The following is a 14499-nucleotide window of genomic DNA, read 5'->3' as shown; positions in this document are numbered from 1 at the left end:
ACAGGTGGGGGTTGTACTTACAGCCCAACACCATGCAGGACGTTTGGCATTTGCCAGAGAACACCAAGATTGGCAAATTCGCCACTGGCGCCCTGTGCTCTTCACAGATGAAAGCAGGTTCACACTGAGCGCGTGACAGACGTGACAGAGTCTGGAGACGCCGTGGAGAACGTTCTGCTGCCTGCAACATCCTCCAGCATGACCGGTTTGGCGGTGGGTCAGTCATGGTGTGGGGTGGCATTTCTTTGGGGGGCCGCACAGCCCTCCATGTGCTCGCCAGAGGTAGCCTGACTGCCATTAGGTACCGAGATGAGATCCTCAGCCCCCCTGTGAGACCATATGCTGGTGCGGTTGGCCCTGGGTTCCTCCTAATGCAAGACAATGCTAGACCTCATGTGGCTGGAGTGTGTCAGCAGTTCCTGCAAGAGGAAGGCATTGATGCTACGGACTGGCCCGTCCGTTCCCCAGACCTGAATCCAATTGAGCACATCTGGGACATCATGTCTCGCTCCATCTACCAACGCCACGTTGCACCACAGACTGTCCAGGACTTGGCGGATGCTTTAGTCCAGGTCTGGGAGGAGACCCCTCAGGAGACCATCCGCCACCTCATCAGGAGCATGCCCAGGCTTTGTTGGGAGGTCATACAGGCACGTGGAGGCCACACACACTACTGAGCCTCATTTTGACTTGTTTTAAGGACATTACATCAAAGTTGGATCAGCCTGTAGTGTGGTTTTCCACTTTAATTTTGAGTGTGACTCCAAATCCAGACCTCCATGGGTTGATAAATTGGATTTCCATTGATTATTTTTGTGTGATTTTGTTGTCAGCACATTCAACTATGTTAAGAAAAAAGTATTTAATAAGATTATTTCTTTCATTCAGATCTAGGATGTGTTGTTTAAGTGTTGCCTGTTTTGCATGTTATTTTGGCATTAATACATGTCACATATAATTTTGTAAACAATGTAAAAATATATATTTCAGTTAATAAAGCCCCATAATATGGTGTCTTTTTTGCTTTCTTGAGTAAGGCACACTCTCTCTTTCTTCTTGAATACAAAAATAGAATTGCTGATTGAATAGATTTTGGCAATCATAAGTGCTTTCATTTCAAGGACGTTGACCTAGACTGCTCTCAGCGGCATACGCGTACGTATGTGACATTGTGCCATTATTCATACATGTGCATGGCAAACATGTTTCCAGGTCAGAAATATAAATTACAAGTATGTGTCCCAAATAATGCATCAAGGCTATGCTACGTTGTGAATTCTGAAGTATATACAGTTGAAGTCGGAAGTTTACATACACTTAGGTGATAATTAAAACTCGTTTTTCAACCACTCCACAAATTTCTTGTTAACATACTATAGTTTTGGCAAGTCGGTTAGGATATCTACTTTGTGCATGACACAAATAATTTTTCCAACAATTGTTAACAGACAGATTATTTCACTTATAACTCACTGTATCACAATTCCAGTGGGTCAGAAGTTTACATACACTAAGTTGACTGTGCCTTTAAACAGCTTGGAAAATTCCAGAAAATGATGTCATGGCTTTAGAAGCTTCTGATAGGCTAATTGACATAATTTGAGTAAATTGGAGGTGTACCTGTGGATGTATTTCAAGGCCTACCTTCAAACTCAGTGCCTCTTTGCTTGACATCATGGGAAAATCAAAAGAAATCAGCCCTCAGAAGACCTCAGAAAAAGATTGTAGACCTCTGCAAGTCTGGTTCATCCTTGGGAGCAATTTCCAAATGCCTGAAGGTAACACATTCATCTGTACAAACAATAGTACACAAGTATAAACACCATGGGACCACACAGCCGTCATACCGCTCAGGAAGGAGACGCGTTCTGTCTCCTAGAGATGAACGTACTTTGGTGCGAAAAGTGCAAATCAATCCCAGAACAACAGCAAAGGACCTTGTGAAGATGCTGGAGGAAACAGGCACAAAAGTATCTATATCCACAGTAAAACGAGTCCTATATTTACATAACCTGAAAAGCCGCTCAGCAAGGAAGAAGCCACTGCTCCAAAACCGCCATAAAACAGCCAGACTACGATTTGCAACTGCACATGGGGACAAAGATCATACTTTCTGGAGAAATGTCCTCTGGTTTGATGAAACAAAAATAGAACTGTTTGGCCATAATGGTAATCGTTATGTTTGGAGAAAAAAGGGGGAGGCTTGCAAGCCGAAGAACACCTCCCAACCGTGAAGCATGGAGGTGGCAGCATCATGTTGTGGGGGTGCTTTGCTGCAGGAGTCTCTGGTGCACTTCACAAAATAGATGGCATCATGAGGATGGAAAATTATGTGGATATATTGAAGCAACATCTCAAGACATCAGTCAGGAAGTTAAAGCTTGGTCTCAAATGGGTCTTCCAAATGGACAATGACCCCAAGCATACTTCCAAAGTTGTGGCAAAATTGCTTAAGGATAACAAAGTCAAGGTATTGGAGTGGCCATCACAAAGCCCTGACCTCAATCCTATCGAAAATTTGTGGGCAGAACTGAAAAAGCGTGTGCGAGCAAGGAGGCCAAGAAACCTGAGTTACACCAGCTCTGTCAGGAGGAATGGGCCAAAAGTCACCCAACTTATTGTGGGAAGCTTGTGGAAGGCTACCTGAAACATTTGACCCAAGTTAAACAATTTCAAGGCAATGCTACCAAATACTAATTGCGTGTATGTAATCTTCTGACCCACTGGGAATGTGACGAAAGAAATAAAAGCTGAAATAAATAATTCTCTCTACTATTATTCTGACATTTCACATTCTTAAAATAAAGTGGTAATCCTAACTGACCTAAGACAGGGAATTTTTACTAGGATTAAATGTCAGGAATTGTGAAAAACTGAGTTTAAATGTATTTGGCTAAGGTGTATGAAAACTTCCAACTTCAACTGTACCCTAAGCCATTTGGCATGGCCTATAATTCCATGTGTCCATGGTAGTAAATATACACGGAGTATTGTGACATGAGTTTTCTAACAACTATTTGCTCTTGCCCATAACCTTGCCCATAACCTTGCAATATCTATAATCGCCCTTAATAACTTTAATTTGGGAGATAGAATTTTGGGAGTCAGAAGGATGGAAAGAGATTGAAGACCCTCTATTTTTTTGTGTGCAACTTCAGATGACAATGTCCAAGGAGGGTGAACTGGAGTGCGGAAGAAAGGAGGGGTGAATGAGAGGCAAAGAGATCTCAGTCTCTGTCACGTATTAATGTTTTGTTATGAGATCTTGATCTAAAACTACACAATGTCTTTCTAATATGACTATACATAACTCCATTCAGGCTATTTCACATTTCACTAAAGAACATAACATGACATTTCCATTATCATAAAACTCAGCTGAATACTGTAAATGTATGAAATATTAAAGATGTGAACTGCTCCTATAGATCTGTCCCGAGAGGACTGAATGATCCATAGTAGAGGTTGACACTTGATTCTTTTAACACTAAAATTCTAATTTGAGATACATGTTAAGGACCATACACCAACTGGTGCACCCACTCTGATCTTCCAAGGTTCTTTACCTCTCAGTAGGGGCTCATAAGATATTAATGGTTGATTCCTCACAAACTACAACAAAAGAAGATGATTTCAGAGATTTCCACAAAATGTAATCCCTAGAAGGGTCTTTTGGAAGGATTGTTGACACCAATTGTTGCTTTGTAGCAGCTACAGATTAAACATGGAGTCTTAAAGGAGGCCTGGGTAAGGCCAAAATGTCAAAGATATTCCATATTCAATGAATTATTTTTCATTTATGCTTTAAGATAAACATTTCAAATATATGTCAACAATCTGTGGATTAAATTACATGAAAATCTTATTTTGCTCATGTTTCTTGATGCATCCAGATTATTTTTGAAGGTCATTCTACAGTTTCACATGAAGGGACATGCTGTGTACATGGTGCTGATTGTCCTAAGAATAGTATGGAGGGGTGTACAAGGAGGCAGTACCATTGTCTGAGAGTGGTGACAGAGAGTAATGGGCAGCCCCAGCGAGAGGGAATGGATTCAAAGCAAGAATTTGAGAGAATCACATGGCAGGGGAGTTGCCATGTCCCATAAGGAATGCTCACACCTTCAGACAGAAACAGGAATCATGGGAAGGAAGGTAAAATATACAGTTTCCAAGTGAAACAGGATGATACATGACTACACTCCTGGGCCTTTTGCTTGTATTGAATGTGTGACAATGTGAGTGTATCTGTGTAGCCCATTTACTAGAATTATGCTCGCCCTCACTCTCTGTCACAGCAAATAATATATTTGAAGTCCATAATATACATAATTAGTCTCACGGATAACACTAGGCCTATACATTATTTAGTAAAAGAAGGGTAAAATATTAAGACAGTGAAATTAAAACGCAAAGAACGGGAGCGCAACACATTGTTTTGAACAAGACTAATCACGTGTTCTTCAATAAGTCACATGAACACTTCGTTTTTTATATTCGTTTGATGTTCTGCTTTTAGCGTCTGTGCGTCCTTCGTTGTGTTTTATTGTTTTATCAAATTTCCCCTTTGGGAGATTAAAAAGGACTATCTTATTCGACTTTTTTAAACATAATAAAGAATGTATTCAAATACACGCCAACCACAAGTTTACAAAAATGCTTGCTTCCTACATTGAGGAACTGTAATGTTTTTTTTTTAAATTACCTGACTAGATCATAAAGGAACAATTATCCAGATAGAGGTTTGAGTTTACAAATTTACGGTTTATTAACCCAACTTCACACAGGCTACTGTTTGGCCGTAGCCCACGCCAAATAAATGAAGGACACCCTATAAAACAACCGTGACCTTCTCTTGTGAAAGCCAGACGTAAGAGAGAGAACAATGGCTAAACTTGGTCTTAAGCTCCATCCCCATGCCTTTTGTAGGCCCACCTTTCGTTTTTCAATCTCCCGTTTTAGACATTTCAACAGTCCTGCATGAAGTTTGCTATCAACGCTACTCTATCGCCACCTGCAGTTGACTATAGGTTGGTGCTCGTTCTCCAGTATACTACGTCATCGCGTAGTTCCATGTTTACTTTGACGCACGGACCGACAAAATGGCTTCAGTACCACGGTCGTTTTTGTTACTGTCAATTATTCCCACAATACTTATATTGTGTGCTGATTTTGCGTGTTGCAACACTGGCAGAAAGGTATGTCAAAACCGCTGTTTTTTTTTCTTTGCCAATATCTAATTCCATGAACTTAGACAACTAATGTGCTTGCTGTTAGCTCTTGCTAACCGTCCGACCTTAGCTAACTAGCCAAATGAGTTAATGAAGACAACGCATGAATGCAAAACAGCCGTTCAATATGCATCAAATACAGCGTTACTTACTGTGCAGATAATGTTTTCATCAATGTCTATCAAACACGTAACGTTGGCTAAGTAGTCAGCAAAATTAGCGTTATAAGTAACGCTCGCTAGATTGATATTATGTTGTTTAGCTAGCCGTAGTTAGCTAGCTATCTAGGTAGGTGGCTTTGACAGCCTTGGTGGTGCTCAATTTCTGTCACGCCATGGTAGTCATTTGTAATATTGCACGGATCAAGCCAAGAAGAATTCGGATCAATACCACTATGTTTGAATGTCAGGACCAATTTGTGGAAATGTCATCTTACATCTGAACAGCTCATTGTAAACTGTTCCCAGGGTAGATATCTCTATTACAGCATCCAATGGGGCCCTAGCTAGTTAACTTCACTTTTTGCTCCTTCTTGCTCCTGCACTTCTGTTAAAATGTTCTACCCCCAACTTTCAAAAGCCAATCAAATTAGTTCTACAGCCCATAGTGCACATCTGCCCTGGGAACTGCCAATGCAGTAAGTAAAACTGCTAGCCAGAATAGATTCCGATTCTACGCGATAGTTTCGATACTTTTTTAGGTTAATACACCACGGTGGATGAGAAAATGCGTTACACTTCAAAATGTCCCATTATCTCAACTGTTACACTGAGAAGAGTGAAGGACTGCTAGTTTTTCTGGAAAACTGCCGTTTTTCGTCCTAATGCTAGCTAGCTAGCAGTAGCCACAGCAGCCATTATGGAATGACAGGTCGTGTTGAAAATAGGGCTGACCCCATTTAGTCAGTTGGTCGATTGTTTGGTTGATAGGTTGTTGGTCGACTGAGATTTCTTTAGTAAAAAAAATAATCATGGACACCTGTCTAATTCGCACCTGTCTGAGTGAACTGATCCATTGTGGAGGCCGTTGGAATGTCACAGTCCATCAGTCTAAGACATGTGCTACTAAAATTGTATATGGTTATATTATGTAAGAACAATTGTGCAACACAAATAATGGTTATTTTATAACAAATGCGCTTTCTCCCACGTTGGATAGTGGTCGCAGTCTGCAGTTCTGAAACACATCAGTGCCTGTTGAATTGGTGCCTTTTCCTAGACCATGTTGCTATGTGCATAATAGCAAAGTAAACCATCATATTGGTGTTGAGAACAATGCGGCTGAGGCAGCAGAGGAGTTAGGAGAGGAGAAAACAGCCCTTGCCTTAATTGTCTAAGAAAAATGAGGAGAGAGGAAACCCCAACTTAATTAGGTCTATAATCAATAGCCTAACTGTTAAATGTAAGACAGATCCTGCTTCTGTTGCCTATTTGAGTGTTTAGTTGATAGCCTACTGATTCTGTGAGCACCAACAATTTCACAAATTCTGCTGTTTTTAATCTTAGCTATGCTGTAATAAAGGCTTTACACTTTTCTTTTATTAGACCAGCCTCTCTGGTATTATTTATCCTTTATTTAGTGTTTGCACTGTTCCAGATTGACCGAAAAAATATACTTATGATAATAATAACCCGTTTTCCTTGATCTCCTTATTGTTATTATTACTATTATTATGATCATCCTTATAATAATAAGTCATGTCATTATCATTAGTAGGCTTAGTATAGCAACCTTGTACAACCACCATCAAGCTGTAGGCCAAAGAGTGCATCCTGTTTAGTCTTAATACCATTACTTACTTAGGATTATATTTCAATACTTATATAGGCTACTGCATCACTCAATCATTTATCCGTTCATGTCATCACACAGCAATGCAATCAAGCATTTTAGTTTTAAAATAAAATAACAAGCAATTATTTCATTAATAATTAGCGTAAACAATAAATAGGCCTAAACCGTTTCATTTCTGAAATTGCATTCACAAATGATTTTAGTCTTTGCTGTAATAAAGTCTTTACATAAAAAAACATTACAACAGACTAATTTATTTAGTGTTGTTTACATTGTTCGAAACGGTCCGAAAAATGATATTGTAGTGTAATAGCACCTGTTTGGCACACACAGGACTAATATGCACGCAGCACTTGCTCCATACCATCTTTTTCTTGATCTCCAGTATTTTCCACAACTAGCAAAATTTATTCCAATAATCTGGCTTCCCCTTTACCTCCTGCGCAACCAGTAAAAGTTCCCCTGCTTCAAGTTTATTTGTCATGTCCTCTTCATTCATTTTGCTGTCACGTGTTAAGGTGTACAGAGTTTCTTATAACCAATTTATTGATGTGATTATGATATACTATAGGTCAGGCCCTATTGGTTACGTCACGTGCATGCAAAGCATACATGTGTCACATAAAGAGAGCACAGGTTGAGGGAATAGGGATAGTTTTCCCTAAATAAATGAGGAATTTCGGTCAGAAATGGCTGTAATTATGTTGCAGCTTCAGCAACACAGACAGTGCTATACACACTGATGTTCTGTGGTGGTCGCTGCAGCAGGGAGGAGAGAGAGAGAGACAACGGGTGCTCATCACAGTCATTCGCTGTCTTTTTTTTCTCTTTTTTTTAACACAGCGCAGCAAGTCTGAGCCAGGCAGCACAATCAAATCAATTGCGTTCGGACTCCCTCTAGTCATTTGTGTCTTAACTGTTTCATCAAACAGTTCGCTAAAAGCATCAGACAGGCTCTGTGCATATAGTTGAAACACATAGGATGTGTCAATCGATGGGTCGAAAGAACAGACAACTCTTGGTCAACCAATTTTTTTGTTGTTGTCGGGGACACAAAAAAGGAGCTGATTGGCTGACAGACACTGCCATTAAAAAATAAAAATTCTCGGTGTAACATTTGGGATAATTGGATCATTCGTAGTACAACACAATTCTGTGGATTGAGGTACGTTTTCCAAGCCATATCTCGCTCCGGCTCCGCGGTGTCTTAATCTAAACAGGAAGCTTGTCCAACCACAGGGTACTTGTAAGCAAGAGTCGGAATCTATTCTTTCTAGTAAAACTGCATCTATTTCCTTCTCCACAGACTGGTGATGGGCTGGACACAGACTTCAGTGGATTTTCTGTCCCTCTTGAGCATTCCTTTGAAGTTGGTGAGTATGTATTGTCTAACTGTGATACGCTTTTCTTCAAGGTTCCATTTACCAAATGAAGGAGATATCGAGGTCATGATTTTGGTGCTCATCATGTGTTATACCATTTGTTTCTTTCAGATGATGTATCTCGGTTCCGTGTGCGTGGAGCTCTGCAGTTAAGGGGTGGGAGGGAAACCAGTGTGTCCCTCTCCCAGAGCCAGCTATCAGAGGAGGACAGGAACACTCTGAAGGTGGGAGAGGAAGGGAGAGGCAGATGTGGTTTGGAGTTTACTGTCAGCAATCAGGATTTTGTTCTGAATCTGTATCCCTCCTGTCCCTCTGACACAGGAAGTGGCTGCTGTGGATGGTCTGTACAAAATCCGAGTGCCCAGAGTGTCTTTGACAGACAGGCAGACAGAGCGCCAGATGGATGGCTACCTGACGGCGTTCGTCAGAGCGGTATGTGTGTCTCACCCTCATAGCAAGCTGAAATTAAAAAGACAACACACCTCATTGGCATTGTCTTTTGTAAACATATCTGTTTATTCTCTGTCTCCCTCAGTGCTCTTTAGTTGAGTCCCACCTCAGCGATGTCATCACCCTCCACACTGATGTCTCTGGCTACCTCATCGGCATTTCCATAGTGACCATTCCAGGCGCGTGTCGGGGGACAGAGGTGGAGGACGAAGTTGATCTGGAGGCCTTTAACACTACGCTGACCATCATAGCGCCTACCAATGCACCCCAGTGAGTCCTCAGTCCTTGTTGATGTTCTGGTCACAGAAATATGGTTCTGGCTCTATCAAATCTTGATTTTATTTGATTTTCTAACTCTTTTGGGTCAACTTCAATCTTTCTCTGTCTAACAATATCCTTCATCATCCTCTCCCCCAGGCCGGAGACTGCTCTGTTTATTGAACAAATGGACATAGAACATGAAAAGAGAGGCAAGCCACAGGAGCAGAAATCCTTCTTTGCTAAATATGTAAGTGTGCATAGACATCTGTGGTTTGTCCTGCACTGTGTCGTTATGACCGTCTATTGGGTCTATCCCTGGGCTCTTCAAGTCTTTTAAACTCTGCTCTGCTGTTCAGTCTTAAGCTGCTCTGTTCCGTTATATATACACTAAGTGTACGAAACATTAGGAACACCTGCTCTTTCCATGACAGACTGACCAGGTGAATCCAGATGAAAGCTATGATCCCTTATTGATGTCACTTGTTAAATCCACTTCAATCAGTGTAGATGAAGGGGAGGAGACAGGTTAAAGAAGGATTTTTAAGCCTCGAGACAATTGAGACATGGATTTTGTGTGTGTGTGTGTGTGTGTGTGCCGTTCAGAGGGTATATGGGCAAGAGAAAAGATTTAAGTGCCTTTGAACAGGGTATGTAGGTGCCAGGCGCACAGGTTGGTGTCAGGAAATGCAACGCTGCTGGATTTTTCCGCTCAACACTTTCCCGTGTGTATCAAGAATGGTCCACCACTCAAAGGACATCAACGCTTTCGACACCTTGTAGATAGGGCTGTGGCGGTAATAACGTTTCATAAGCCGGTGATTGTCAAGCAAATAACTGCCGGTCTCACGGTAATTTACCGTCAATTAACATAAACACATTTAGCATCTCCTGTCTTCCACACACAGCCTACAAACCACTGATGGAGATCTTTGGAACATCTACATTTGAAAAAGTCTAATAAATCCATGTAATATAGCTTACACCATCACAATAAATCCATTATTTATTTTAGACAGGTCTAAAGAAACATGATATGAAGAAAATGTGGTCTATTTCAGAACAGAATAGCATACTCTGAGTGTTAGACCCTGATCTGGCTATGCCATATGGCTGTGGGCTGCACTAGTTCATTTAGCAGACACGATTTGCTTAGAATTCTGTGGCATTATTTTATATTATTTTATAATATGTAGAATATAGTTGAACATGGTTGAATAAAATAGAAAGGATATTTTGATTTGAAGGAGTGCGCACATGGGATTCTGTGTTGAGCAATTGACAAAGAAACAGGTACTCCTCCTATATGCTTAATTTAGAGATATTTGTAACTTTAGTTGTGATACAAATGTTGGGCTATATGTTTTGATTTGTAATACATTCTAAGGCTGCATGATGCGACTCTAATGATGATTTTTAAAAAGTCGCATGAAAGACATGAGCTCTGCTTTGTTTCTTGCGCAGGCTGTACACAAGTCAGTCTCATTCACAATTTGACAAGCACTTCATAATGCCTCGAATTTCCTGGCAGCATCCCCTTTGTGTGGCCGTATTGCTCCTAAAAAAATCCATGCCATTGCCACCAGTGGCCGTTGTGCCCTTGGGCTGAATATAATAATTATAATTCCCTTCTCCCGGCTGCATGATCCAAAGCACCTCTCACTCAAATGGCTCTCCGTCACGTGATCATGTCTTTCTCACAGGCTACAAGTGAAGACAGACACTTCGGGGACGCCATTGTGTGAGTCCTTATCCAATTCCGAGGCGCATATTGAAAGAACTGTCCACATTTACTTTTCGTCAGCCAACAAGATGAGAAGGCCTAACGAATAGCAAAAGCACTCGCCTATGTCAATCTACCATCCCCCATAGTACAAAAATGTACCTATTCTGTGCGAGAAATAAATATTCCAGAAATAGTCTGGGACAGTTGTGGGATGGGATATATCCCAAATGAATACTAGCATCAAAAAAACATTTTTTAAGTAATGAAGCTGACACAACAGATCAGAACATTTAGTTTAAAATGTTGCTAAACTATTAGGCATTTCTTCACATTATAAGCGCAGCAATGTGCACATGGCAGTAGGCTGTAAGTGTGGATGTCCATTAGTGGGAAAACATAATTCTCAAAGGTGACCGCAAATGCGATTATGCATTTAATGCTTTTTAAACGTTTTTTATAAAGGTGTATTTTTATGGTGAAAATTGTCTTCCCCCAAACTTGACTCACATGCTGCGTATGTATGCCAGTTAGGCCCTGAACCCATTGTAAAGCTGATTTAATATGCTTAATTTTAAGAAGTTATTTGGCAACTTTTGATATGGTTTGTATCACAACTAAACATATAGGCCAGGCTACATGATGTGTGCGACTATGATTTGAAAAAGTCCCCCCAAAAAAGGCATGTGCTGTTTCTTTCCTTACTGCACACAAACTGGGTATCATTCACAAGTGATAGGCTAATATTGTCACCCATCAGACTATTCTTGATTTATTCTTGTCTTTACATATACTAAATAATTTGTGTGAAATTTAGTTTTGATTTAGAATGTACCATTATCATGCACCGGTCTCGGGGCAGGGGAAAAAAATACATCATCTATGCACTTGAATAGAGGATGATTTTCACGTGGTTCATTTCCTTGCCAGCCAGGTCGGCTATACTTCCTTTGTAAAGAGAAGCAATGTGCTTAATATTATGAAAGTTGAGAAATAAATATAGTAGGCCTAGCCTATAGAAAGCTGATGGGATCCTCCTCTTTTTAATAGAGGCCATCACGCGCATGGGCTCTCATTAAGTGTTTTGATTTGATTTTCGATCACATTTGCATTGATGTAAGAGTGATTAGAGGGACAATAGAGAGCAGAGTACCAGGCAGTTGGCAAGTTTGGTAGGTTACTAATGACCATCAGCAGCATCAGAGCTTGGAGAAGCCTAATTACCGTGACTAAGCGGTCACGTCGAATTTGACTGTAATCATGACTCGTGATCGCCGGTGTGGCAGTAATACGGTCATCGTAACAGCCCTACTTGTAGAGTCCATGCCCCGATGAATTGAGTTCTGAGGGCAAAGAGGGGGGTCCAACTGAATATTAGGAAGGTGTTCCTAAGTTTGGTATACTCAGTGTATATCTGCATGTTGTTTTTGTTTTGTCTAACCCTAGCCAATCCGGATATGTCCTGTCCTGAGGGGTATGCTACGATTTGAAGCTACTCGGGGTTTTCTAAAGCTAGCCAGCTTCAGTTAGCTTCACATCCCAGCACAGGCTTTATCCGTACTACGACGGTTGATATTGTTGTCCGCCTGCCGCTAACTCTACGTATTTTAACACACAAAGTCGTCTTCCTCAAATGAAGGGGATGGTTACGCAATCTTTGCGAGAGGGAGTGAATCTGATTGCTTTAATCCTCGACTCGCAGCTCACACACTTCATTCAGGATAAATGGAGTTAGCCCTGAGTTCTGAAGGATTTGTTGCCATAGAAATGTACCTGGCTAAAAGGTGAGCCACTTCCGTGGTACCAGTTATCCCGAGTTTAACTCAGTTGACCAACGTTACCTCACTAACTGCTCAAACCGTGTTCATAGTATAGGGCTCTGTGCTGTGTTGTTTTATGTGCTGTGCTTCCATTGCTGTGTTTGGTTTAATCAGTGCTGTTGTCTATGAGTCTGTGTTGCTGATTGTGACTGTGTCATTTGTTGACTCAGTGCTGTGCCGTTTGTTGACTTAGTGCTATGCTGTGCTGTGTTCCAGTGGTATTTGATTCTGGGAGGTGCAATCTTCCTCATGGCCAGCAGTTCGGCACAACCCTCAGCAGGGGGAGCCGAAGAGCAGCAGAGCTGATTCCCACTCAAGTACTGTTCTCACTTTGGCTCATTCAGCAACTCACTCTGGGATGTCAGCCTATGTCTGTGCTGCGCTCTGTGTCTCTTCTGCTTCTTGCAAGCTTATGTATATATGTGTTATACTGTTCACTGATTTGATTAATGCTAACATTTTTCACTAATCATTTTTCCTGTTTGTCCCTCCTGTCCTTGTCATTCAAGGTCAATGCTAATGATCCAGTGCTAATGATCAGTTTTATTTTGTCCCTGCAGACCTTTAATGAATCCAGGTGTGTCCCATTGATTAGTAATAAGCTGAAGCACTCTGGTAAAATAGGATTGGACAACATACACACCTTCATTGCTAAAGTGGATTAGATTATTATCACCACAGTCATTTTGTGCCTCCTTCTTTTACACACACATTGGCATTGACCCTGAGATGTGTTTCACTTCACTGTTCACCTCACTCTCAGCCACTCTTTATCCTTCTCTCGTTTGCTGAGTGAGGTGGACATTGAACAGGATGAAACTGTGGGACTGTTGTGCAGGAGAAGCATCACTAATCACAGCTTGTAGTCTTACCCTGAGTTAGATTAACATCTTGTATCATTTGATAATAACAGGAACATTTGCCTCCCTCTCTCCAGTGGATGTACATTGTTCCCCTTGTTCTCTTCCTGATGATGTCAGGAGCTCAGGATCAGTCCGGGGGTGGAGCAGCTAATGGAGGAGGCCGATGATCGCCATGCCAACATGATTTACGTGGAGCAGTTTCTTCTACTTGTAAATAATTATGTAGAGAAATGCACATCATTCAACACACTGTTACACATAGACTAATATGGACAGATGAGCTAACCTTGAACGTATGTCATGAACTTCATTTTTAATATTGAAGTGATGGGAAAAATAAAATATTTATTACTACCTGATAACTGTGTCTGTCTGACTATGGTATTTGATAGCCACTAGCCAGTATGATGCCACTAGCCAATATGATGCCACTGGATATATATTCAAGAGTGGGGTGGGGGGGACGCTGAGAAATGGGAGTTTTCAGTCTTCTCTACATCACTAGATGTCCTCTTTCTCTGCCCATCCAGAATGATGCCTTATTGAAGATTCGTTCAACGTTAACGCAATTCGATGGAGGATGACAAAGGGAAATTGTCACTTTCGTGAACATGTCGCCATGGACAATATTTGCAGCATTTTGTTTGTGGTAATTCTTAAGTACATTGTGTAATAGCTGTAGACAGTAGTGTAATAAGGTGTGTTATGTGTTTAGCTATTGCAGTGTCAGAGAACTGTCATTCAGATCACATACCCTGTCCTGCCATTAATCTCTATTTTATTGCATGGCTTGACTGGCACGCACATTCAAGCGGGCACATAAAACCACATCAATGCAGTCATGCTTCACAGTCCAATAATACAGTGTTGCTAGGACACTATTGAGTCACTGGTTAAGTCCAACCCCTCTCCTCAAATTTCTTCTCTGATCTGTTACTCTGTCCCTTGTGAAAATCGTTCTGCTGGCCATCTATTCAA

General features: G+C 41.1%; 1 protein-coding gene across 4 annotated transcripts; it reads left to right on the top strand.

The window, feature by feature from the left end:
* The first annotated feature begins 5052 nt into the window (after positions 1 to 5052).
* On the top strand, positions 5053 to 13880 carry LOC115203103 (ER membrane protein complex subunit 10). 4 transcript variants are annotated; one of them, XM_029767496.1, is made up of 8 exons: positions 5053 to 5198; positions 8332 to 8398; positions 8519 to 8631; positions 8729 to 8839; positions 8943 to 9127; positions 9275 to 9365; positions 12875 to 12975; positions 13596 to 13880. In XM_029767496.1, the coding sequence occupies exons 1-7, from the start codon at positions 5103 to 5105 to the stop codon at positions 12962 to 12964; spliced, it is 753 nt and encodes a 250-aa protein (XP_029623356.1). In that variant the 5' UTR covers positions 5053 to 5102; the 3' UTR covers positions 12965 to 12975; positions 13596 to 13880. The 4 variants fall into 4 exon arrangements, with proteins under 4 accessions (XP_029623356.1, XP_029623363.1, XP_029623338.1 ...); XM_029767503.1 differs by having other exon boundaries at positions 13639 to 13723; XM_029767478.1 differs by lacking the exon at positions 12875 to 12975 and having other exon boundaries at positions 13639 to 13880.
* Positions 13881 to 14499: the final 619 nt, after the last annotated feature.

The sequence above is a fragment of the Salmo trutta genome, chromosome 1 (genome assembly GCF_901001165.1).
Source record: "Salmo trutta chromosome 1, fSalTru1.1, whole genome shotgun sequence".
Classification (NCBI taxonomy): Eukaryota; Metazoa; Chordata; class Actinopteri; order Salmoniformes; family Salmonidae; genus Salmo; species Salmo trutta.
This window is presented reverse-complemented; position numbering and strand designations above follow the sequence as displayed.